This window comes from Molossus molossus, unplaced genomic scaffold (genome assembly GCF_014108415.1).
Source record: "Molossus molossus isolate mMolMol1 unplaced genomic scaffold, mMolMol1.p scaffold_m16_p_3, whole genome shotgun sequence".
NCBI classification, from domain to species: domain Eukaryota; kingdom Metazoa; phylum Chordata; class Mammalia; order Chiroptera; family Molossidae; genus Molossus; species Molossus molossus.
Genome location: NW_023425366.1, coordinates 73,417,339 through 73,444,952, shown reverse-complemented (window position 1 = coordinate 73,444,952; position 27,614 = coordinate 73,417,339). Strand labels below are relative to the sequence as shown.

Here is a 27,614-nt window from a genome sequence, read left to right as displayed (position 1 = left end):
AATGTTCAGTAGTCACAGACACATGCAAATGACAGCCACAGTGAAATGCCACTTCACACTCACGAGGGTGGCTATAATCAAAAAGTCAAAAGCAATAATTATTGGCAAGAATATGGAGAAATCCAGAACATTTATATAATACCAACAGAATGTAAAATGGTATGACCATTTTGGAAAACAGTCTGACGCTTCTCAAAAAGTTAAATATAGATACCATTTGACTCACAATTCCACTCATAGGTCTATACCTAAGACAAATGGAAACCTATGTCTGCAAGAAAACTTGTACACAAATGTTCATAGCAGCATGTTTATTCAAAAAGTGGAAAAATACAAATTCCCATTTATGGATGATGGATAAACAAAATGTTCTATACAATAAAATATTTACTCAGCAATTGAAAGAAGTGTGATACATGCTACAGTGTGGATGAATCTGGAAAACATTTTGCTAAATAAATAAAGCCAAACACAACAGATGACATATTACATGATTTCATTTCTAGGAAACGTCCGCAATAGGCAAGTTCATAGAGAAAGAAAATAGATTAGTGGTTGCCTGCAGCCAAGAGTTTGGAAGAAATAGAGAGTGACAGCTATTAGTTAGGGAGTTTCTTTTTGGGGTAACAAAAATGTTCTAAAATTATATTGTGGTGATGGTTGCACAACCCCAGGAATACAGTAAAACTCATTTAATTATATACTTTAAATAGGTGAAATATATGGTATGGGAATTAAATCTCAAAGCTGTAGCAAATGAATGATATCCATATAGATGGATCCATGAACTTAAAAATTATTGTTTGAAGGCCGTTTGCTTAGGAGTTAAGACATGTTATCAGACACTTATACCTTTGATGACAGTGGTTTATGACTTTACCTAGTCAGTTATTTAGTATGTATTGATCAGCACAAATAGTTTAAACATTTGTCTTCCATGTCCATCATACCCCTTAAAATTCTTTTATTATCATTTACTTTCCCATCTCCAGATTTAATCACTTCCTCTTGATTCTTGTTCTTGACTTCTTGAATAGACTAGAGTTTTAAAAGGTATTTTTATGGAATTTTTTGTGGTGTCACTGTAGCACTGGGGACCATTCTCTCCACCTTGAAATTCTTCTCTTGCCTTCACTGATCTTATATTCTTGCGTCCGTGCTCTCTGAGGTCTGCTCCTTCTTTATGTTCTTCTTCAGTTCCTCTTGACCTCCTCTCCTTAAAGGTCATTATTCATCAAGACTGTGTCCTCAGTACTCTGCATTTCTCTCCTTACCCTTGTCCCTTTGTTAATACATTCTGCATACAATACTTAGACCCATCACATATTCTAGGCTTCGAAGATACTTTTCTGTCAGCTGAATAAACATTTTCAATGTTCTCTTCCATGGTTACTCTAGTATTATGAAAACACAAACACATATATATAGTCAACTTTTTAAAAGTCCCTACCATGTGCCAGAGATTAAACTAGACATGAGAAATACATACATACATCAATGCCACTTGCCTATGAGGTGCTCATAGTCCATTATGGGTAGAGAGGCAGACATGCAAATGAGTGCAATGAAGTGCTTTAGGTCCTGTGACGGCATTTTACGCCTTCCATTCATTTCTAGTTTCTATTCCCAGAATCATATTACCGGTCTGTATTAATTCTGATGATAATATCCTTGCTGATCTGCTTAACTTAATCTCTCCCTATTCTAAATTAATATTCTGAAAACACTGCATATCTATTTTCTGCTCACAAACTTTTGGTGGCTCTCTGTTGTTGAAGGATCAAGTGCAAATGCCTCATCTTCACCTGGAAGACCCTTTACACACTGGCTGCCTCTTCCATCTTCTCCATGCTCACCTACCTACCCACGACCTCCGCTGCAACTGATCTGAGCCACTAACTTTTGGGCATGTCTTAAAACATTCTGCTTCTGAACTTTGGTCAGAAAACGTTTCTTTCTTGGCTTGCTGATTGAGGCGATGCCAGCTTTGGTAACAAAAACATACAAATGGCTTAAGACAGCAAAGTTCACTAGTCCCTCATGTTAATAGTCCAATGTAGATGTTTTGATTGGATGTTGGCTTTGACCCACAGAATGTTTCACAATCTAGGTGTTTTGTTTTGTTTTTGGTGTTGAGTGTTCTCACCCCCTCACCTAGGGCCTTGAAGTTATCTGCATCCAGCAAGCAGATGGGAGAAGAGTATGAAGGGGGGTCCATAGGATGTCTTTATGGATCAGGCCTAGAGGTGGCACACATCACTTCTATCCACATTTCAGTGGCTGGAACTCAATCATATTGCTTATTCGATCACCAGAGAGTCTGAGAAAAGCTGTCCCACTGTGAGTTCAGATAGAAGAAGAATTAGTTTTGTGAATGCCCAGCAGTCTTCGCCACCCTGTCCTCCTCATTACTCCCCACTGTGGAGAATCTATTTCATACTCGTAGAGGTTAGACCAAGTGTCACTTCCTCTGGAAAGCAGTGCTTAACCACTTCAAAGGGGAGTGAGAATTCTCTTTCCTGAAGTTTCACAATACCTATTGTCTTTGTCACTTATTTTACACTTACCACGCACTGTATTGAAGTTACTTTTCTTTTTCGTCATGCATGTCCTTTCATCCCCAGTGGAATCCTAAACCTCTTAAAGGCATACTTTTTGGGTCATTCTTTCATTCATTTATTTAATGGACAAACTTCTATCTATACGACTTAATATTTGATACCATAGGGAATACAAAAGTTGATAAAAAGTCATCTCTGGACCTATATCATCATTTTAGGATTTGATTTAGAAAACATTGACATGAGCAAGTCCTCTGAGTTCTTTAAAACTAGGGAGGAAATTCATTTAAATGATCAGCCACACCATGAGACTTTAATTCATTATAAGGATGACATTATGTAAATGAATGGAAATATTAAATAGTATTCTTCATTTCCCCTTCCACATTGATTGGCCATTGGGTAGCCAAGCAGTGAAAACCTTTTCTACTATTATAAACAGACATAGACAAATTGTGGTCATTACTGAAAATATTCAGTCATGTTGCCTCACCAGTTGAGTCAGGCTTTAAGATTAAGTCTTTGAGGAGGTCTGTGACATCCTAGGTGATGACAGCCTGGTATTCCTACACAATTCTCTGCATGTCCGTGAACAGTCCACATGCATCTCTGACACTGAGAGCTGAGAAAAAGGAAATGGGTTGGTTCACACTGAAGTGAAAAAAAAAAAAAAAGATTTAAACTGCTAGGCAAGGAATCTGGGTTAAATATATGGGAGACTTTATTAAAAATGAATTAACCTTAAAATGGCTTATTATTAAGCCCTTTTTTACCCTTCTAGAAAATATTAGGTATGTTACAGTAAGTACAGCTGCTAGAAAACCAGAGGATAAAATAAATAGCCTCTGGAGAGGTCCTCCCCACCTTGCAAAGCCTAAATCCTAAGGCTTAGGCTATTTTTGGCTTTCTTTCTGAGATGCCTCAGAAAGGAGCCTATACAATGAAAGTAAAAGCGGCTCTTTATTTCTTTTTTTCTTTCTTCTCTGACTACTCCAAGATCTGTTTTTGCCACCACTTCATGAGTATTTCAATTACTTGTTCCCTCAACAATCCTGCAGAGAAGCACTGCCCCCACCCCCTTTTTATAGATGAAGATATTGAGGTTAAGTGATTTTCTCAGGGTTACAAAGAGACCTAGCAGCAATGAAGGAATGAGAACTAGCAGATCAACCTTCTGGCGGATGAATAGATTGAGTTTCCGAGCAGCTGCTATTATATTGCAAAGAGGCCACGTAGGCACCCGGCTGAATGTGCAAAGAAACCGGGTCCTGGAAATGAAAGGGAGGCTGCGAGGACAGCTTTTTCCTTCTTATTAATGACATAGTCCATTGTTTAAAGTTGGAAAGAAAGGCCCTTAGAAAAAGAGCTTTTTAAAAAGGGAACAAACAGCAGGGCACTCAATTTGGGACCCTGCCTCAATGAGACCCTTGTTGTCTGTCTACTTGCAGACAGCGCCGCGGAGGAGGCCGGGCTCCAGATCGGAGACGTGGTGCTGGCTGTCAACGGCACCGAGGTCGCCAGCGTGGAGCACGCAGAAGCTGTGCACCTTGCAAGGAAAGGTAGGTGGGTGGGCTGCTGAGTTTAGAGTTAATCTGAGGACGCGAGAGCTGCAATGGGTAGAAGAGACAACACGATTCTTTTGTAGAAATTAAATCACTTTTCTGCCCCATGCTCCTCCGTATCGATGGCCAGCCACAGAAGTGAAACCGGAAACAGCAGTGAGCAACCTGTGCTCTATGTAAAGATGAACACCAAAAGGTGTGCTGCAACCCCTTGTCATGAAAAATTGCATTGCAATGATTCTCTGTATAAGAATTCATTTACTGCTTCTCTTCCTTCCTCTCTTCTCTGCTTCCCTCTATTGTCTCTTTCTTCCTTTTTTTCCTTTCTTTCCATCAGTTGTTAGAGTTAAGAGACTCAGAGTTTTAATATTAAAAAGAGAGAGAAAGAGAGAGAGAGAGAGAGAGTCTGGCTGATGTGGCTAGGTGGCTGAGCGTCGACTCATGCACCAAGGAGTTGCCAGTTCGATTCCCGGTCAGGGCACATGCCCAGGTTGTGGGCCCAATCCCCAGTGGGGGGCATGCAGGAGGCGGCCAATCAATGTTCTCTCTTATCAATGTTTCTCTCTCGCTCTCCATCTACCTTCCTCTCTCTCTAAAATCAATAAAGAAAAAAATTTAAAAATATTTTTTTAAATAAAAAAGAGAGAGAAATGAAGAAATTACAAATTATAAGTTACAAATACTATAGATTCCCTAGGACCACTTGTAGCCTGCCCTTAAAGCAATTCTGATACAGATGGAACCACAAGAGAACAATAACACATGTCCCTTGTATCCACTCACATTAAACTTTGTGGGAAGGCTAATAACATCTTTCTCTCTGTAAACCAAGTTCCTTCCTGTGGTGACAAGTTACAAATTTTTATCTCCCCACAGACCTAGAAGTATAGAGACAGCAAATGCTATATTCCATCATGGGGCTATTTGGTGAGGGTCCTAGTCCTGGCTTCCCAACATCTGTATGCATCCTCCCTGCCCCCGAAGTATATTATCAGGTAATGAGATATTAAAATATGTGCATTTGAAATAGGCCACAGGTGCCACTTGCTGAGCTATAAGGATCACTTACCCTTTCTCGTGATATCATTATGCTTAGGGGTTAGCAGCAGCAAGAGATTCTCCAGTGCAGACCAGGACAAGGAAATCACTATTGTGCCCTGGGCCTTTTTAAAGAAAGAATGTGGCTTAGTATTTGGCTGCTCTGAAGGATCCGTCTTATACCAGGGGCACCAGGAATCCACGCTGGCAGCATGTGCACAGCTCCTTGTGAGTCCTACACGAATAGTTACTCTATGTGCAGCACAGAAGGGAAATCCAGACAATATGGTAATGATTATACTAATAAATTGGTAGTATCGCATACATTTTATCCGCTTATATTTGGATTTACCTGTTCCTTGGTTCTTTGTCACAAGTGATTACTTCTAATTTTTTGAGTTAAATAAAACCTGATTTTTAGTAATATTTACACTCTTAGGATTTACTTTATTTTCCTCCAAGAAGCTTAATGTTCTTTATAATACTGAACCATTCAGCTTCACCATATCAGTTTATGAAAAACAGGAAATATCTCTAAAATTTAAATGGAAGGTTTTCAGATTTCTAAAAGATGACGAATCAACATTGATCCTGAGAAAAAAGCTACGCTGAACACCCTCGCTTGTGCTGTGCTGGCAGCTACGCGTAGGGTGAATGTATCTGCTGTTCTGGCTTCCACCGCACCCTGGTCCCCCTTTCCCAAGCAGACACTGACCCTCAGGGAACCTCTCTGTGTCCTTGCCAACTTTTCTCTGACTCATCAGTGGAGATGCCTCAGAAGCGGAAAGGCGAATTCTAGATCTGAGGCTCTGACGTGAGGACAATGAGAAACTTTTGGGAAAACAATGTCACTGTGGATGTTCAGAGCGGTGGGATCTAGAGCCAACAGCAGAAGAGGGCTGAGTGCCTGGTGTAGGGCATAGCTAAGGGAGCGTTTCTTAGTGTTTTCTCCCCGGATGGCCCTTGGTGGCCAGTTCCCCACCACTGAAAGCCAGGCAAACAGCAGCACCTGTATGGACAGGCCGTGGGAAACAAGGTGGTCCTTTGGCCCAGCTGGATTAGGGAGATGAGTATTTCTTTCTCAGGCTTAATCTCATGCACATCTCTAAGACTACTTGAGAAATAATAAAAAGAAAAAAATGCAAATAAAATAAAAAGGAAACAATAAAAAATAGGAAAATAGTTTTAAAAAATAATTAAATACTACTTTAAAGGACTGTGTAACAATCTGAAAACGAGGTAAATAGAAGATGAGGCGTAGGTAAACGTGGTACTCACCTTCTCCCACAGCATCAAAATCACGACTGAACTGCAGAACAACCATCTTTCAGAACCACCTGAAATTGAGCTGAACAGAAGCCCTACAACTACGAAATTAAGGAAAAAGCCACATGGAGACTGGTAGGAGGTGCGGAGGCACAGAAGGGCTGGTCTCATACCCACGTGTGGCGGATAAAAATCAGGAGGGTACCCCGGCTGGGAAGGCCCTCCCTGAGGAGTGAGGGGTCCCCATCACACACCAGGCCCCAGCTCAGGGTTCCAGTGCCAGGAGGAGAGTCCCCATAACTTCTGGCTGCAAAACCAGCAGTAACTGAGGCTGAGGGAGGCTGAGGCTGCTGAAGCCCCAGGCAGTTCCTCTTAAAGGGCCCACTCATGGACTTACTCAGACTCTCTCCCTCTGGGCTCCAGCACAGGAGAGGCAGTTTGAAAGGCACCAGAGACATATCCAGAGACATACAGGGAAGAACTGAGTTGTTTGGCATGGGCATGAACAGGAGAGGCAGCTTTCTCCCGGACAAAGGTGCTGGTGGAGGCTGTCGTTCCTTTGGTGAGCCCTTCCCCCACAAGGCAGGCAGACAGGACTTCTATCTGGGTCTCCAGCAACCTGGTTGACACAGTTTTCCCTGCCCTGGTGATTCTCTGAGGCTCTGCCTCACCCAACTTTCCCGCCCACCCACGATGTTTCCAGTAACCTTACCACAGGAAAGGCCTGTTTGGGCTCATGCTTTGGATTTTCCTAAAGTCTCTCAAACAAGCAGCATCTGGCTTCAGCAAGCCCCATACTTCTCGCTGAGTGGCCCCAGGCCTGGCACTAACAGCAGCCGACTTTGGTTCACAGCTGGCCTTCATGGGCACCTTCAAGGCCAGCACAAGAAGCAGCCATCTGCAGAGAGCTTGTAGCTTATGGCTGGTGGCCCCAGGTAGAACACAGGCAGTAGCTGACCTTGGCCTGCATCTCCCGGGAGGCCCCAGAGCCAACACACCCAGTGGACAGCTTCAGATCATGTTGAAGCACCACGACCCCACCACCTCCACAAATGAGACACTCAAGGGTTGGACTCAGTGAGTACCAGAGCCCTGCTGCAGCAAGTCTTGCTCTGTGTGGTGGGCCCCTGCCCAGCTGATCCTCCATATGTCAGTGATAGTGGTCACAGTCAGTCCTTGCAGCTGTGTAAATCAGTTTGCTGACATAGCAACAGCAAACAAGACTCAATTAGAACTGACGGGTGTATAATCTACATAGGAGGGTACACCTTGAGTGCCCAGCTGGAGTGACCAGAGAGGCTGTGCCACCAGACCCTTCAGAACACCTACTATAGTAGGCCACCCTACTAAGCCTAGGACACATAGCATAGAAACAAACACAGGGAGGCATCCAAAATGAGGAGACAAAGAAACATGTTCCACATGAGAAAGAACAGAACAAAACTCTAGGAAATAGAGCTAAACAAGATGAAGATAAGCAACTATCAGATGCAGAGTTCAAAACACTGGTTATAAGGATGCTCAAGGAACTTAGTGAGGACCTCAAGAGCATAACAAAGGACCAGTCAGAAATGAAGGATGCACTAACTGAAGTAAAGAATAATTTACATGGCCCTGACTGGTTTGGGTCAGTGGTTGGAGCACCAGCCTGTGGACCAGACAGTCCACAGTAACCAAAAAGTTACTACGGGTTTGGTTCCGCTAGGGGCATATACCTTGGTTGCAGTTTGTCCCCGGCCCCATGGGGTTGTATGGATGGCAGCCAGTTGATGTGTCTCTGTCACATCAATGTTTCTCTCTCTCTTTCTCCCTCTCTCCTTCCCTCTTTATCTGAGGATAGATGCTCAGTGAGGATAAAAAAAAAAAAAGAAGAAGAAGAAGAATTTACATGGAATCAATAATAGAGTAGGTGAAGCTGAGAAGCAAACCATCAATTTGGAATATAAGTAAGCAAAAAACACCCAATCAGAATAGCAAAAAAGAAAAAAGAATCCAAAATAATGAGGATACTGTAAGGAGCCTCTGGGACAACTTCAAGTGTACCAACATTCACATCATGGGGATGCCAGAAGGAGAAGAGAGAACAAGAAATTAAAAGCCTATTTGAAAAGATAATGACAGAAAACTTCCCTTGGTGAAGGAAACAGACATACAAGTCCAGGAAGCACAGAGAGTCCAAACAAGATGAACCCAAAGAGGCCCACATCAAGACACATCATAGTTAAAATGCAAAGGGTTAAAGACAAAGACAGAATCTTAAAAGCAGCAAGAGAATCCCGGCCAGTGTGGCTCAGTGGTTGAGCATCAACCCATGCACCAAGAGGTCGCTGGTTAGATTCCTGGTCAGGGCACATGCCCAGGTTGTGGGCTAAACCCCCAATAGGGGGCTATCAGGAGGCAGCCAATTGATGTTCTCTCTCATTGATGGTTCTATCTCTCTCTCCTTCTCCTTTCTCTCTCTCTCTCTAAAACTGAATCAAGAAAAAAAAGAGAAATAAAGGTATATTGTCTAGGAGGAAAAAAACAACCATTATTATTTGTAGATTATATTATTATAACAAAATCAATAGACCAATGCTTAGAACTAATTAGAAAAATATTGACCAAACCAAGATCTCCTTATAAAAATCGATAGTGGTCACCTAAACCATTTAAAACCAAAAAAAAAAGGACACTATGATATGATTAACAGTAGCAAAAAACCTCTTGTTGGACAATAGGCATTTCAGAGAGCAAGCTGGTCAACTTCTAGTAAAGTACCTATAAATTCTTTGTCCTAGCAAATTACACTTCAGGGTTTATAAGCCTAAAGAAACTGCTGAGAGGACAAATACAAGGACATTCAATGCAATGTTCTATGTGGTGGAGTCTGAGTGACCAACAATAGATACGTACTTAGACTTCTATTTCGCACTTTGAAACAATAAAGGAGATGTGCATTTAGCCAGCACCATGGATAGATCCTTTGAAAAACCGGTTTTGAGATTTTATAAAAGGACAGAAATAGAATGAGATATTAGCATACTATCATTTCTGTAAAATAAAATGACATACATGAAAGAATGTGCCTTAAGTCCTATATCAAGTGTGTTTTATGAGCACCTATTGTGGGGAGCAGAATGGGTGAGGGAAATTAGGAATAGAGGGAGAACATAAAGTAAAATAAAACAAAACAAAAGGGAGCTGTGTTCCAAAGACAGTTGTGTGCAATAGCCTGAGTGCTCTGATGGGGTGGGCAGTCCACCCAAGTTCAAGAGTGACGGATGAATACCTCCTGAAAGGAATCCAGCCATGCACAATCTTAGCCCCATCCTCATTCTATAATGTATAGGTGGTAATGGTGATGGAAGGCAAAAACAAACTAGGATTACTGAGATGCAGTGGGTCTGAGAAGAAACTAAAAAAGAGGAAGAGAAAAAGGAAAAGTGATAGGAATAAGTTAGTTATATGTAGTACTTTACACGCTCAATTTTGTAACAAGCCTATAAACTGGTCAAGGTATATCTGGAATGTATAGAATCTGAAACAAGCTTTTGGGTGTCTTCTCTGAGAGAGAAAGTCACCAACTTATCTGAAGAAAGCAATCATCATGAAACAACTGATAGAGTCTTTTGTTAAATTCTTCTGCTTTAGAGAGATCTTGAAGTATATATTTGGGATGTATCTATTAAGAGCTTGCTGAAAAATCAAAATGTTTCCATTTGCCTTTTGTATCTGTTTGCCTAAACTTCTTAAAAGTCAACTAATATCATTTTGATGGCTATATATTTCTGCAGTTTTATTCCCATGCATTTTATACTTTGGTAAAATCCTATTATATTACTAGTTGCTACTTTGCTGATTTAGATTTATAAACATTAAATCACTTTTCTCAAAACATTAAATCTAACAGCATGCCAGACCCACCAGAGACACTCTTTTAAATAAAGAATTCCTGGTAGTGGCCTGCACATTTGTCATTTTAATCAACCCTCCTGGTAGCTCTCTCACAGGCATCTCAGCATCAGTACACAGCCCGGCATCTTGGAGGCATGGCCGGAAGGTTACAGCCATAGATTAGGAGTCTATTTTGTTAGCTATTGGTGCAGGTGTTATCGTATCTTCCTAGACTAACATTAGAAAGGGGACCCACCGTCTGTTGCAAGGTCAACTTTTCAATAATCCTATTGACATAATAATTCTATTTAATAATAATCATAATAATATATTATAGAATAGTATAATATAAAATAAAAATAATCAGATAATAATTCTATTAAAAGTTACTACTAATCACACTCACTTGTGCAAATTACCATAATTTTGCTGACGGGGAACCTGGAACAGACTTTAAAAAGTGTTCAGTGTCACACCAGGAATGACAATGGTTCCATGTGACTCTATATTTACGTCCCTCATCTGTTCTAGTTTGGGTTTTTATAGAGGTAGTAACTTGCAGACTCAAATAGAAGATTTAACGATCAAGGGGAAATGCTGGGAAGAAGAAAAGGAAAAGAAAACAATAAAGCTTAATCCACCTGGAAGTCCTCTGAGCCTGTGAGGGCTGTTTTGTTTCACTCTGAGCGGCTGCACTGAAAACAAGACAGGAATGCCTGCGGAACCGGGACCTGGGCAGCGGCACCCGGGGCCAGGCCACCGCGCAGCCCAGGGACCCGCCGGTCTTGCACATTTCTCTTCTGCGCCTGCGAGGGTGGCGGTTTGTCTGACAGCAGAGGTGTGACTCTGACACAGTTTAAGATTGGTGGCATTATGAGAAGACAGTGATCCAAGGAGAAAGTGTGAATTAGAAAAAGAAATCATTTTTCTCTCTCCTGTAGCTGTAAATAACCTCACCCACAACTCCTTACTTCCAAAATCCTAGGCCAAAGTGCTAGGGAATAAAAGTTTGCTAGAGAGCCTTTCTTTTTACGGAAGTCACCACCAAAGAACTATATTTGTTAAAGACGTCCTTTTTGAACTCTCATCTCCTGAAACAGGTAGTTCTCTCGACTCTTTCACCTCAAGCCATTCATCTCCCCACATCCTTCCTCCCACCCAGCCCCAAAGAGCAAGCAAGATCTCTGGGATGTCCGACGGGAAGGCAGTGGTTATGTGCGTTCTTTCCCCAGGGTGGAGGAGCACTTCGGTAAAGAAGTAAAGGATGAAAAAGCTAATAATTTCGTTGTTGGAAAATACTGGACCTGAGAACGAAAGCATACAGGGGAAATTAAATCATAGCTGAGGAAAAAAAGAAGGCTGATGGTTACTTATCCAGTTATGCTTGTGAGCAGAGCCTCAGCCACTTAGAGATGCCTGGGGACTTGACACACGCATTGTGGTCTGACACCACCAGAGAGCTTGTTACAAACACAAAATCTCAGGCCTCGCCCCCAACCCGCTGAATGAGGATAAGCATTGCAACGGACCTACCAGGTAATTTGCATCTACATTATTTTGAGAAGCACTGAACTAGGACATTTCAATATGTTTTAAGCATCCCAGTAAATTCATAGATAAAAAATAACAAAACCAGGAGATTTTAATTGTTTGTACTTTCAATTGAGTTCTTTACACACACACACACACATACACATTACAACGACTACATAAATAATCTAATTTGGAGATAACATCTAAAGTCTAAAATCTCTGTGAATGCCTGGGTCCCCCCAGCCCCTGATGGAACCCACAAAGAGGATAACACCACCATCACCAAGCAGCTGTTTGGAGCTCAGCAGCTCCCCGTGCACCAAGATCATGTTCTAACTCTGAGTGTAAAAAACTTTCCTTGAATATGATGACACCATGCTGCAGCAGGACCATTTGTACCCTTGCCCCAGAGAGAATTTTTTTGGTGCACCAGGTCATGCTTATGGCTGGCTGAAAATCAAGCTTAGCCTGATCAGCATCAGAGAAACCCACAAGCAGTCTGTGTAAGCAAGAGGAAAAGGACCTCCAGGGCAGCACACTGCAGCAGTACATAAATAAATCAGCAGATGTGTCAACGATGCATATTAGTCCAGGAGTGCAGCTCTTTGGGGACTGGAGTCCAAAGACAAAGACATTTGTGGTTGCTGGTCAATCTGGAGCATTTCTTCTAATTTTTCTGGATGTGTTTTTGACAGGAGCTTAAGGGCAGTTCGATAAATTAAAATGTATTTACATGTCAATGAAGAATTATCTTGACACACAGAGTTATTTAATTACCAAGGTGGCTTTGCGTGCTGCTGAAGTTAAGGCTATGTCAGCCTTTCTGGGACAAATCTTTATTTTCAGGGCCATGCGGCTCAGCCAGCAATGATCCCCTGGGTTGGCACTTGTCATTTGTATAAAAGCAGTTCTCCTCACTGACCCCCATTTCCATAGACAGCTCTAAACAGATCGGCAATCTCAATGTCAGACATCATGATGAAGTCAGCACCGCCAAGGCCAAATGTCCCCCTTCAGGGATGTGGCCTGCCTCTCAGAGGAATTGTAAATGAAGCCGTATCCCATTTGTAGTCTTCAAAGCATGTCAGGGTTGCCGTCTTTCCGAATGACATTCAGAGAGTTTTCTTGGGCGTATGATGCAAGGCTGTGTCCACGCTGGCGGCATCAAAGCACAGGTGGTAAACAGTGATCTCACATTATCAGGGACAGGGACAATTCCCCCTAAGCTACGCACCACTCTGAACGTAAAGGACAGGAGGTCCAGGCTCCGAGGAAGGCACTCTAAGAAGTCGAGGACAAGCACCTGAAATCTCAGGGTCCTCAGCACTGAGTTAGGTAGAACTTCTGTCTACTTCCAAGTTCAAAGGTTTGTGACTGATTTTGATCAGAGATAATATTGGCGACAGATACCTTAGCAATGGTTTAGATACTCCCTTTCACTCACCCAGGTCAAGGAGGCTGATTGAATAAAAGTGAAATAGGAAAGCCAAACATCACGTACCTTCTTTCTTAGGTTGTAAATCAAAATAGGTTAAAGATTTCGCTTGACATTATTATAGACAGCGAGAAGGAACAGACTTGAATCACTCACGATCAGTCCCAACAAGGCCAGGTGGCTGAATGGAGTTCTGCCCCAGAAGTCAGGACATCTGGGTCCCACATCTGACTCAACCCCTTATGAGCGGTGGGTCCTCAAAAACGTCGCTTTACCCCCCAGCTTTCATTTTCCTCATCCACGTGAGAGGCTGAATTAATGAAGAATTCTGATTCATTCCAGTTGTGGGGTTCTGTTTGATTTATTCCATTATGAAAACTCTAACTTCTTTTTTACCCAGTTGATGGAAAGATTCAGCCACTGAACTATCCCAAATTGCCTCCTCCAGGCCCAGACATCTTGACTCTGGTGGTGGGATCTGACATCAGCCGCTGTCCCAATACCCCTTGGCCCACCTGCCGCGGCTACCTACACAAGAGGACTCACTCTGGGTTCGTGAAGGGTTGGCGGAAGCGGTGGTTTGTGCTGAAGCATGACGGCTGCCTCCACTATTACAGACACAAGAAGGTACACAGAGGGGAGGTGGGAGGGTTGGCACAGCCGAGAAGAGACCCTGGGACGTGCGGTCGGTCCATTATGTGTCTTGTGAGGTGGCACGATTCTGACAACTGTTCTGTTCTATGACTTTTAAAGAACTTTTCCTTCTTCAGAGGTTCAGAGAATTGTAATTTATTTTCTCTGCTGCTGCATAAATCGAGGTTGGCATGAGTTTCTACCTCATTTATTCCTATTTTCAGATCCTCTGTGAAAACTTCCTTATCAAAGCCAAAAAAATAAGAACCAAACAGCATACTTAGTACCCTAGAGAAATCAAGGTGGGCGAAGGCAAAGTACCACTAACATCTCGCTAGACCGCGGTGCCTGGGCACCGTGCCCTGGGTTACAGTGACGGATGTTAGCAAGGCTTCGGGCGCAGATCACCCCCAGAAAGCCACCCTGGAATACCTTGTTCCATGTCCCAGATTTCACTAGCATGGTGATTCCTAACTATAGGTGAAGGTTGGAATCTTCCGGGAAATGTTCTCAAGTTATGCAAATCCAGTCCACCTCCCAGATGTTTCTCATTCCGCCATCTGGGAGGGGCCTGGGCCTGCTGGTGATTCTCGTGGGCAGTTGAGACCACCAGCCTGCAGGCTGTGTCTTGTCAGCAGATGTGTTTTCCTAGCCCTGTGTAATCCACTGTTTAATTATTTTAATCTGATGCAAACACAAAATTCAGAGATTTCGCATAAATTCCTTAACATTTGGTGGGAGCTAAACAATGACTCCCTCTTTGGGGAGCATGGGAAGTATCCAGTCCAACAAAGGGCCCCCTGCTTTCTACTGTCTCCCACCCCGCTGCCTTCACGCCGAACCACGTGTTCGTGAACCGCTGTCAGTAAGTGTTAGAAACAGGAGTTTGGGTTGTTTACCTAATTTACAGCACAATCTTATTATTTCTGACTTTATTTTATATTGCCCTGGTTTCTTCATTTTAAGCTTCTTTTTGTGTGTGTGTTTTATATATATACAGGGTGTCCCCAAAAATGTATACAGGGTGTTTTCAGATTCTATTACATTTCTGGAACAAGGAAAGAAAAATATCAATAAAGAAATCAATACACCTTAAAAATGAGGAATAATGGTGCATATTGTATCCTTGCGAAGACTGTCTATTCCAAGATTGTTAGTCACTTGTTTGTGATGACACAGACTAGGAGGTGTCTGCGTTTCGTGGTAATGTGAGCTGTACAGCTACTGTGAGAAAACTCTGTCTCCCTCCAGTGCAGGAAAATAGGATTCTCTGCAGTCGGGATGGGAAGGGAGGGTCCAGCCTCGCTCTCTGTGTTCCGAGTATTACAGGGGAAAGGAGCAGAAACGCAACCTGGGTGTGCTTCCGAGGCCCCTGAAGAATTTTCCAAAGTGCCGGCACAAACCATCTCCCTCCCCTTACCTCCTGCCTGGGCTCCTGGAGATGGGGTGTTCTTTTGTAAGCTTTCAAGGTACTCATGATAGACCTGATCTGTAACCTGGGTGAATCCCACGACAAAGTCTATTTCCACCTCTACTCAGAAGAGAAAAACGAGAATGCGAGCTTGCCAGTTTTTCCTCCATGGTTCTTTTTCCTGAGATTGTGTTCTTTCTACCTTTCGGTGATAATTTTTGCTTCCTCTTATTAAATAGTGACAGCAGTCGATGCTGGCGTTTCTTGAATGGCCTTCCTCAGCAAAACAAATACATAAAAGCAACCTTATGTCAAGCACCCCATGTTTAAAATTCCCAGTTCTTGAAAGTCAAAGTGGTTCCTGGAGCCCGTGTGTTGGGTCTGGGTTTGTCAGGTGGCACTCGTGGGACGGGACTGCCTGCAGGTGTCATATTTGGCTTGCACAATACTTTTATAAATGTTTTAATTAAATGCATTCAGGTGAAGCATGTGCTATCCAACGTGCCATACTCCTCATGTCCTTACACTGAGCCCCATCATTTAAACTACCCACTAGGCCCTGGAAGGATTGGAGTCTATGAATCCGGGGGTAGAATTTATGTGAAAAATTAGTTATGTGGTTGTATAGCGGTCAGAATCAAAATAGACTTTTATAACTGCGTCTAGTCCTCTTTGGAAAAGAAATGTGGACCTTATAGTAAGTGTGGACATAGCTAAGAAAAAACTATTTGAGTAACTATAGTTTTAACCATCATTGCCACAGTGGGTTTTAATGTGGAAATGATAAAATATAAAAATGCAGCTTTATTTTGTTTATAGAGGGCGAAAATCAGATCCCTTGTGGTGCTACAAATTCCAGAACACGTTGTGCTTGATCTTTAGAATAGATAGCAATGGCTGAGAAGAATTAATGGTGCATAATAACAACATAGGAGAATAAATTAGCAGAAAATTAACTCGGCCATACAGTATTTATTCATGCAACAAATATGTATTGAGTGGTTTTTATGAGCCAGGCATCATTATGCTAAGTACTGGGAACACACACACACACACACATACACTCTAACTGACATTGTACCTGCCCTGTTTGTGCTTCCATAGAAGACACTGGCATTAAGAAATGGATTCACAAGTAAATATGTAACTGTGGCTCGGGCCGGGTGGCTCAGGTAGGAGCATTGTCCCATACACCAAAAGGTGGCGGGATCAATTACCAGTCAGAGCACATACCTAGGTTGCGGGTTCAATCCCCAGAGCACATATGGGAGGCAACCAGTCATGTCTCTTTCTCACATCGATATTTGCCTCCCTCTCTCTCTCGAGAATAAATAAGAACATATTCTCAGGCGAGGATTTTAAAAGATATGCAATTGTGGGTGGTACATAAGTAAAATTACAGAATAGAATAAGAGAAATGTAGCCATCTGGATCCAAAAGGTACAATCCCATAGTGATTTAAACAAGTGAAATTTAATATAAAGTATTATTATACTATGACAAAAGGATAACTGTAGGCGGGGTAAGAAAACTGCATGGTTCCAAGGGAGAGTACCAGAGGACGGAGGGAGAAGGGAAATCCCTCTGAGGCTGAGGACCCAGCTCTCCTTGGGAAATGCAGTGGAGACCGCTGGACAGCAGAGCAGCTCGAGGGCCGCCGGGTCAGGCCAGTCCGCAGTCGGGCCAGTCCGCAGTCGGGGCCAGTCCGCAGTCCGGGCCAGTCCACAGTCAGGCCAGTCCACAGTCAGGCCAGTCCGCAGTCGGGGCCAGTCCACAGTCAGGCCAGTCCACAGTCAGGCCAGTCCGCAGTCGGGGCCAGTCCACAGTCAGGCCAGTCCGCAGTCAGTCAGGCCAGTCCGCAGTCAGTCGGGCCAGTCCGCAGTCAGGGCCAGTCCGCAGTCGGGGCCAGTCCGCAGTCCGGGCCAGTCCACAGTCGGGCCAGTCCGCAGTCGGGGCCAGTCCGCAGTCAGGCCAGTCCGCAGTCAGTCAGGCCAGTCCGCAGTCAGTCGGGCCAGTCCGCAGTCAGTCAGGGCCAGTCCGCAGTCCGGGCCAGTCCACAGTCAGGGCCAGTCCACAGTCAGGCCAGTCCGCAGTCAGTCAGGCCAGTCCGCAGTCAGTCGGGCCAGTCCGCAGTCAGTCAGGGCCAGTCCGCAGTCGGGGCCAGTCCGCAGTCCGGGCCAGTCCACAGTCGGGCCAGTCCGCAGTCGGGGCCAGTCCGCAGTCGGGGCCAGTCCGCAGTCGGGGCCAGCAGAAAGCAACCCTTCAGAGCACGGATGAGGCCGGCGGACTGAAAGCTGGTAGCGGGGGCGTGGGTGTATAAAAGGAGGCGGAGGCCGGTGCGGCCCAGGCCTGGAGCGCGAGGTGTCCTGTCGGGAAGGCCCCGTATAGAAGGTGGCGGTGTGGGCAGACAAACCTAGGGGAGAGAGGAAGCGAGCGGAGGAATCAAGCCACCGGGGCTGGCAGAAGACCTGGAGCATAGGATGTCCACACGGAAAGGGTCACAGGAAGCCATCACCAGGCCACACTGGGACTGCAGGGTCTCCAGAGACACTGTGTTCTAGGTGCGTGGCTGGGACATAGCACCCCCACATCATAGCATCACCCATACTACAGCCACACCGTATCACCTGGAAAGAGCAGTTGTGCCCCCCCCCCCAATGTTCCTCTACCGCCCCCTGCTGAGAAAGCTTACATCAGCTACTGTACAGGAGTTCCATCCAGGGTTGCAGAGCATGTACTGAGGGGTGAATTTGGAGCTGAGAAGCAGTAAGTTGACAACTGGCACACGAGTAAAACGGGGAGTCTAGTATAAATTAGGAAAGGGGGGAATATGTAATGAATTCCTTCTTGAGGATATAATGTTTCAGCTGAGGCCTGAGGGTTGAATAAAAGTTAGCCAGACAGAAAGTTGAGATGAGCATTCTCCATGCAGAAGAGACCAGAGGCATGAGGTCCCTGAGCTGGAAAAGGGTGTGGAAAGTGGAAGGAGCTCAGCAAACCCAGTGTGGCCAACTCAGAGAACAGGGGGAGGAACAGGGGAGGCTCAGGCAATTCCGGGCCCCGGGTCGATGACGGGATCTTCAGATATCCTTCTAACTACAATAAAAATCCACCAAAATATCTTAGACAAGGGAATTTTCAAAAGATATTTCTGACTGTTATGTAAAGAATAAATTGGAGGGGACAAGAAGGGAAATACCAGTTAGGAAGTTAGTGCCATAGTCCGGCCACAGGAGAGTGTGGTCTTGACCAGGGTGGGATAATGAAGCTCAGTGGACAGATCTCCAGACATGTTTAAAAGCTAGAGCAACAGGATTTGGCAACATTAAATGTGGCAGAGAAAGGGGAGATCAAGGGCAATTAAGGAGGACTTTGACGTTTCTAGTGAAAGTAACTGATTGGACAAGGTATCATTTGCTGAAAAAGGAGCAAGTTACAAGGGTATAAGGTAAGGTAAGATCAGTTGTTCAAATTGAACTACTGTGAGATATATAGATATATTTAGATATAGATATAGACATATATATGCAAAAGTGGGTTAATAATAAATAATACAATAATTAATAAGTAAATAATAATACAGGAATAAATGTTTTCATGTACTCACAACTGTAAACCTACTTTTGCCAACCCCTGTATATGGCATTAATAGTATTGTACATAATATTTATGTTCAACATATATAGAGTATTTAAAGCCACAGAATGAATATAATTGCTAAGGGAGAGAATATAAAGTGTTTGAAAGAGCCCTCAACTTAAATCCCAAGGGTGGACAGAGGAGGGCATAGGAACGGTGACTGAGAAGGGTGACTAAAGAGGTACAAGCAAAACCCCGGGAAGTGTGTGTCATGGGGCCAAAACAAAAAAAGGGGGGAGGTGTCTAAAGAAGGAAAGTGATAAGTGTTTCCCAGTGTTGCTGAAAGGTTATACTATGATGAGTATTAGGAAGCATCCATTAGATTTCATTTGCATTATGTAAGTCACTGGAAACTTTGGCAAGAGAAGTCTGGACTATAGAGAGAGAGTTGAGAAAGACACTATTAATGTGAATTGGAAAAGTGTAAATGCCATGGATTATCGGGACCCCCCTAAGTCTGTTTCTGTCATCTGCCACCTCTGCAACTTTGTTTCAGTCAGAAGTACAAGGGCACTAATCCCAGCACTGAAGGCAACCTTCAGTCCTTGTCAGGGTTGCCCTTTTTGCCATTCAACCCAATACCCAGGTTATTCCTCGGGATTCAACTCAGAGCCTGATTAATGGGTTCTGAATTCCACGAGTCTCTTGCAACCTCTGCTCAGCTTCTCAGCCTCTCCAGACAAAAGTGACCCAATGTTGGGTTCATCTTCTACTGATTTTAGCCCCGTGTTGTTCACTGTCTTACAAGCTCTCTGGTGTATTCAACGGGGTATTTATATAGTCTTCAGCTTTTCTGTTTCTAGCAGTGATAGAGTTGGTCCTAGTTCACTAGTCCGCCATTACGAAAAGTACAATTCCAATGTCAGCAGAAAAGAAAGAAGGTTTGAGGAAAGTGGTGTTTTTGTCATTGTTTTTAAGGTGTAAGATCCCAGTGTAAGTATGCATGCCTTGAGGGTAGACTCGAGCAGAGAGAAAACATTAAAGGTGCAGAAAAGGAGGAATAACTAATGGATACATAAACCATCTATCCTAAAAGTCGGGTACCTAGCCCACAGGTACCAGCAGTAAAACGGAACTTGATGAAGGCTAAGACTGAATGTTCAACTAGGTTAGAAACAAAAGGACATGTTCTCTATACAGTGTAGCAGACAGAACAAGCCAGTTTTTGTTTTGTTCTGTGAATCTGTGCATGCAAGAACCCAAATGTGGGTGTGTGTGGGAGAAACAGCGACTAGGAGACACTTCACACACTGGGCTTAACAGATGCTCAAAGAAGAAAGCAGTGTTATGTTTCAATAACTGCCTCTATTCAGCACTTCTGATCGTCACAGCCTATTTGCTTTGCTATGTTGGAGGGGGAGTCCTGGGGACTGGACGGCAGACAATAGTGTGAAGGACTTTATTTTGAACCAAGAGTAAAATTTGGAGCATGAAATTAGATTAATTATTTCAGTCGTGTGTCTTGAATCCCTTTGTAAGTGAGACCTGTTAATCTTTGATTTTTTTTTTCTATGAAAGGCAGGTGAATGATGTTCCTTTCCAAAATTGCCAAGATGCTAACAATTCACTTTTAAAAGCTGTAAAGCTGTTCTGGGGATTGTCAGTCTGTACCCCACTTCCACGTCTCTAGGACTACCCCATTACTCAGACTGTTATGTTCATTATATTCCACAAATAAGTGAGATCATGTAATACTTGTCTTTCTGTTTGGCTTGTTTCACTTAGGATAATACTTTCCAGGTCCCTTCATGTCATCTCAAAGGATAAGAGATCTTTCTTTCTTACAGCTGCATAGTACTCCATTGTGTATATGTACCACAGCTATTTTATTTATTCGTCTACTGATGGACATTTGGGCTGTTTCCAGATCTTAGCTATTGTAAATAGTGCTGCTACGAACATGGGAGTACATATATTCTTTCTGATTGGTGTTTCAGGCTTCTTAGGGTATATTCCTAGAAGTAGGATCACTGAGTCAAATAGAGGGGGTGGTGGATGAGAGATAAATCACAGAACTTATATGCATGTGTGCATGAACAATGGACATGGACAACAAAGCTGGGGACAGGGCAGGAAGGGAGGGGGAGAAGGGAATCAGTGGGGGGAAAAGGAGAAACATATGCAACAAAAATGAATTAATTAATTTAAAAAAATAAAATAAAGAAATGCGTTAAGTACAGTAAGAAGTTTGACTAGACATGAAAAAGAACTTCAAACCAGTTAAATATTAAAGTTCCCAAATAAGAGTAATAAAATGGTTCTATTAAAAAAAAAAAAAGCTGTACAACTAAACGGAGGCTGGTGAAGTAGAATAGAGTGTGGGCTTTGAAGGTCAGTGTAGCTCTATGACTCCAATCTTAAAATATAATACCCCTTTTTCCCCATGGGGAATGCCTTCCAAGACCTCCAAGTGAATGCCTGAAACTGAGGATAGTACCTAGTCCCAATCTACTTCTTTAACTCCGCCGAGAACGTAGCAGCATCTTCTTCACGGCAGAGGCAGCTTCTCCAGGAAGTGTTACATTGTTTAGACCAAACCTGTCCTTGAGTCTGAGTAACCACCCCTTGCTTACAGTAGCCAGTGTGGTGTCGCTCGTTTCCGAGGTGCCTTGCTGACGTCTCCATGCTCTCTGGCGCAGCACCTTGCCGTCAGTCAGATGGTTCATGTTTTCCAGCCATAAATGTAATGCCTTTCCGTTTTAACTACCCACTTACAACACATTGTGGCTGTAACGTGTGCAGTTTGAGGTGCAAGAGCCAAACTAGCAGGAATTTCTTTTTTCTTCTTCACAATTTCATGGCTGGAAGAGTCATTCTTACCCCAGATCTTAGCAACCTCACCATACAATATTTTTCTTTTCTTATTAAGTCTAGAACTTTCGCCTTTTTCACTTAAAAGGAGCCGTTGATGGTTTCTCTTTGGCATATCAAATTGCCAGCATCACCACCCTTGCACTTTGGGGCCATTATTAAATAAAACAGGGTGACTGGAACACAAGCACACAATCCAAGACAGTTGATCTGAAAACCAGGACAGCTACTAACTAAGTGACTAACAGGCAAAAGTGTCTACACTGTGAATACGATAGATGATTCACATCCTGGGCTGGATGAGCAGGGCGGCAGGAGACTTCATCGCTCTACTCAGAACGGCCCACCCACAATTTAAAACATATATTGTTTATTTCTGGAATCTTTTATTTAATAGTTTCGGATCATGGTTGACCACTGAAACTGCAGAAAGGGAAACCTCAGATAACGGGGGCCTAGTGTAAATTTACACTACATCTTTCAGTAAGCCAAGAGTTACCAGGAAAAATGGGTAACTCCTGGAACTTTCCCTAGAACTGATCCAAGAAGCAGAGGAAAACCACTCCCACAGAATGAGTTTGAATAGGCAGTGTAAGGAATCAACCTAGTTGATTTGTGATGACACCTGATGGCCCTACTTGTTACTAAAATGACCCCAAGCCTATCGGTATCCAGGTGACCATATGGAGAAGACAGAGAGCAGGACCTCTGGGGAGTGATCTGGGAAGGGATTCAGCTAAACTATTCATTTGCAGGTAGAGTTGGCAGATATGCCTTGAGATCACTGAGGAAGAATGTAAATTAGAAAGGAAAGAGCTGAGGTCAGAGTCACAGGGATGAGGACAGAGATAGTCAGAAATCTGGTGCAGGGAAGAGGATTGGGCGTTAGAGGCTGAATGGGAACAGGCAACTGGACAAGAGGAAGGCCAAGGGGGTCTTATGTTCTCAGAGCACAGAGCCAAATGTATTTAAAAGGTGAGCGTGGTCAGTGGAGTCAGCCGCTGCTGTGCAGGAATGGCCCGCCGGCCAAGAGCCGTGTAGTGGGAGAGCAGGCTTCCCTGCTGCAACTGGTCTGCTGTGGGTCTCGCTTTCTCCGATCTGAAAGCATATTTGTCTCGGCCGTTCTGGGAGGGGAGGGCAAACTGCCTTGAATGCTCGTTTGGGGGGACTAACTTTCTATCTTTCTTTCCCCTTTCTAAGGCAAACTCTTGGAAAGAGTTGTCTAACCCTATCTCCCCCCCACTTTCTGTCCTAACCCACTGCAACCAGGAGTCTGCTTTCGTTCTACATGTGGTGTTGAATACAATTATCCCCAGATCACTCGGGAAGAGAGTGTAGGATGAGAAAAACACTGGGCATTTAATGGAACATGAAACGATCTACCTGATAAGGCTCTTATGTGAATTGAATGAAGTAACATATGCAAACCAATAATTACAGGGTTGGCACACAGTTTCTTTGCCTTACTCTAAGCAACCTGCCTGTGGTCATATAGCTGGTAAGAGAGAATAGATTTAAACTTGTGTCTGCTTGGCTAAAAAGACCATGTTCTTTCTTGCTACTATGCCAAGCTTCCGTCCCAATGCTTTTGTCCTGCTTTGGGCCTACCTGCAACCTACCTGCTCTAGAAACCACAGTCCCTGACCCCTTTCCCAGGTTCACACCTCAGAGCTTGACCTCACTCTGCTAACCTGGTTCGTCTCCAGATAGCAGCCCACCCCATTCTCTGGATGCCCATCTCATTTGTCCTCACATCCTAATTGTGTCAGCTCCAGAAAAAGATGCAGGACAAAAGAGAGGGGGATGTAAAAACTACCAAGTGAGCTTTATAAGCATCATTTGCTGAGTTTACCAGAATGGAGCGAGTGCATACCCCACCAATGAGAGAGCGCTGTGGCCTTCAGAAAGCATAGACCGGGTCAATATGAGCATGTATGTGCTCAATGCAATAGGGGTCTACATGTGTCCAACAAGCTCTCCAGGAAGTTCATCTCCAAGTCTCAATGCCTCATTGGAACCTTACTTTGTCATTTAAGAGATGCCCAGTAGGTGGAGTAGCTTACTCACAGATGGTTTTTTAGAGACTGCCATGGGTAACAGTTTGAATCATAAAATTCTTGTTAATTCGGGAGGAGATTGAAAAATAATTGAGACCAACCTTCTCCTTTTCCAAAACACAGAAATGAGGATTAAAAATTACATAATTTACAACAGAATATCCATCACTTAAACCAGGTGGCTGATGTCCACCTGAAATCCTATTTGTTATGAATCTCCGACTTGGAGTAACTTGGGGTCACTCCCTGTAAGAAGGCCATGCGGTGGCACAAAGCAGCAAGTTCTGGATTAGGAGGGTGTAGGGGCACATAGTGACATCGTCTGCCACAAGATGACCACATTTCTTAGGATGATACCCTGTTGGAGCTATTTATCCTGTGTTAATAAGTCCCAATAAAAAGGGACATTTTAGTACGGGAAGTGTACACACCTTAGCCTGTTTGGCTTTCTCCCACTGCCTTCTGCTGTTTCCCTACAACAAAACCCCACCCCACCTGCAGAGTTATGCTCAGGGTGTAAAACAGCAAAGCCTGTTTCCCAAGGTGAGTTTCTTCCCGGCGGCCCCAGTACGGGGAGTCCCCAGGGATAAAGGCAGGGCCATGCATCATGTCCACTTTTAAAGGATATTTCTGGGAGAAATTCACATCCACTCAGTTACTGGCAAAACATTTATTGAACACTTACTATATGCTAAGAATAAAACTGTAAAACTAGAAGACAAAGCCAGCAACCCTAGTGGAGTCACACTTTACCTTGGGAAGAGACAGGAAAGAAGCGAGATAGTTTCAGATCCTGGTAGGTATTTGGATTTGACAATGCCTGAGGGAGGGTTGGGGTTGGGAGATTATTTTCAAGGAATGATCAAGGAGGTGTGTCTGAGAAGGTAATATTTAAAACAAAGATCTGGGGGAATGGTTTTGGCAGAAGAAACAGCTAGTACAGAGAACCTGAGGAGGGAGTTAAAGCTCTTTTCAATCATTACATTCTTCATAAACATTAGGCAGTCTGTCAGGAGGCTTCCCAAACGCTACTTGCTGCCTAGTGCAGAAAGAGACTGAAGGGACTACAGTTGAAATGCGGGCAGGGAGGGATGACCGATGACCGAGGCGCACAGCGGGCGCGTCTCCTTTCCCCGTGGAGGTGGTGGAGGTGGTGGACGCCAGCCCGCGCCAGGAGGGCACAAGAACGCAGAGAACACTCACTGAAAGGGACACACTGAGGCTTCAAATACACATCGTGGGTATTTAAAAGTAGCTCTTAAAGGATCTTTAAAATTGCCTGCTTATGTCCATCTCAGTGTTTCTCAGATTGCGGTCTGAGAACCACATGTCAGGACCACCCAGGGACTTGTCGGATCCAGGTCTATGGACAGGGCTCAGGCACATGGATTATAATAAGCACACATCCCGTGAGTATCAGACGCGCTGAAATGCGTAACTGGTGCGCTGCAGGACACGATTCACCGGCGCTGCGGCTCTTCAAGCTATATGTCTTCTACTTCCTCCTAGCACAGGGTCAGCTCTTCAAAGCTGGAAGAGGCTAGAGCAATTCTGAGGAGAAAATAGGAAGGTTATGCATAACAGAAACCTGCAGAACATTAGCGAGTTTTTCAAAGTTCTTTAGTAGTTCCATTTATAAAAAAAAAAAAAAAAGAGAGAGACATAGGTCTTTGGTAATTTGTGAGTCTTTCACCTATATGTACAGCAGCACTTTTCTCTTTGGATTTGCATAAAAAAGGGTATTAGGCTTTCTTCAAGGGTTCAATTTTCCTATGGAAGGTGTCATTTTATGGGCAATAACGTGCTCTCCCTAAACCTCAAGGGCATTGAGCTCTCACAATGGGGAGAAAGTTCCATTCCTGAGACTGTGGGTTGGCTGAAGGCGTCTTCACTGTCCACAGACAGCAGTGAGGGCGCAGCACATGCACTTGGAAAAATGGATAAATGAGTACCTTCCTCATGTCCCCTGGTATCTTTGAATTCAAGTTAGAAAACTGTGGCCAGAAATGCAAGAGTAAATTTGGACTTCTTACAAACCCACCCCCCATCTGTAACTGGGTATTGAGTTTTTTGTTTGTTTGTTTGTTTGTTTAACTAACCCTTCCACTGACCGGGTACCATAAACAAACAAAAAGAGCCTGGTTATCTGGTTGCCTGATAAAGTCTGATACATTTAATGCTTGATTTTTTTTTTCATACTTTTATCATTAAAAATTTGAAGAGAAAACCTGTGACTTCTCTCTTCCACAGATGTTGCCAGTAGGCCATATGCCTAAAAGCAGCAACAGCAGCAGGTACCACGGCAGGGCCTTTGGAAAGATGTTTCTTTTTTCAGAAGCCTAGCAACCTTTGCTAAAAGACGGTTCAACCACTATTCACACTCTTCAAATGTTTGTACCTAAATGTCAGAGGCTGCATCTGGGTGGAAATTACTTTAAGGCTCCACAGTACATTATTTTTCTCTGCATTAGCCTCATCTCCTTATTTTAGTAAAATATCTGCTAAAAACGCAAAAGGAGAATTTGTCAATTAAAGTTTGTGGATTTGTCCTTCACAACGAGTTCCCGGGTTCCAAGTTTAAGAATGGACCTTTGAGGCCAATTATTCATGAAGTGCCTGTTTCATCATATTTTTCCCTTTGGGATACATCTGTTATCATCAATTACAAGGAGGATATTTGCTTGCAAATCTGCCCTTTTACCTCAGAACAAAGATAATGTCTCTATTTAAACTGAGTCATCCTTGTCCTAAATATTGCGTAGTGTCAAGGACTGCCATCTCCTGTTTCCTTGGGCCAAGCATGATGACAAAGCAACCTAGGCTATGGTCTCTAAATCTCTTTGTACTCAATGCCATTTTGTGTGGTGGTCAGATGTGTTTGTCATGTTGCAGAGAATTATAATACCAAAAGAGTTGCATAAAATTCTACCCAAGAAATTTTAAAATAAAACGCTTGCAAATGAAGTGTCTGTTCTAGCTATGAAAAATGTGTTCTGAAAGCACCGAAGGAACATTTGCAACTTGAAACTTTTCATCAGAAATTGAGAGAACTCAAGGTCAGTTTAATATTCATTCTCCCCAGCGCTTTTCATCTAACAGATATCACGTTGCATTCGAATCTGGTAAAGAGATATGAATTTAGGTCAGTGTAGCCTTCAAAGGACAAATTTCTTGAGAAATGTTCTGTATCCATCTGTTTAGTCTTAAGTATCACAGGTTATTTTGAGGTAAAAATGACCAAAACTTGCCTTTTTCATAGAAATGAAAATTCATTTCTGGTAAGTTGAAACTGCTTTTGAATAATTTATAAGGACAGAATTAATCAGATCTGATAACATCAGTAGCCATGAGATTACCTTGTTCTGTAATGGGTGCTATGGGAACTGGAGAGCTGGAATGAGACTTTCTGTCCAGAATCTCATACAGGCTAAAAGCAAGCAACATTTAAGAAATGGCAAGTCTGGGTCAAAACTATGTAAAAAGGAACCTTAAAAAAAATTGCTTTAATCTAAACGATATTCTCTAGTCCTCTGTCCCTGATGCTGATATTCATTCCACCACAGTTCCCAGACAATATATAGGCCTCATCTCTTCATATCACCACCCTCTCCTCCTTTTTCTTAGATGGAATGAGGAAAACCTCCAGTTTGTTCCTGATCAACCCCACTTTTCTACACCTGCTGCTGAATCTAACTACCTGGAGGCCCACCCTAAATTCAAAACTTTATTATCTGGGAATGTCCCCAGTAATCTATCTCAGAAATATCTTGTTCATTCATTTAAAATGCTCTA

General features: G+C 43.3%; 1 protein-coding gene across 2 annotated transcripts in view; it reads left to right on the top strand.

The window, feature by feature from the left end:
- LOC118641838 overlaps positions 1-27,614 on the top strand; it is a 116,819-nt gene that overhangs the window by 42,240 nt on the left and 46,965 nt on the right. For both annotated transcript variants that reach the window (XM_036279429.1, XM_036279428.1), the window contains exons 7-8: positions 4,010-4,120; positions 13,720-13,898. In XM_036279429.1, coding sequence (XP_036135322.1) covers positions 4,010-4,120; positions 13,720-13,898 — 290 coding nt within the window. The remainder of the gene's footprint in view (positions 1-4,009; positions 4,121-13,719; positions 13,899-27,614) is intronic.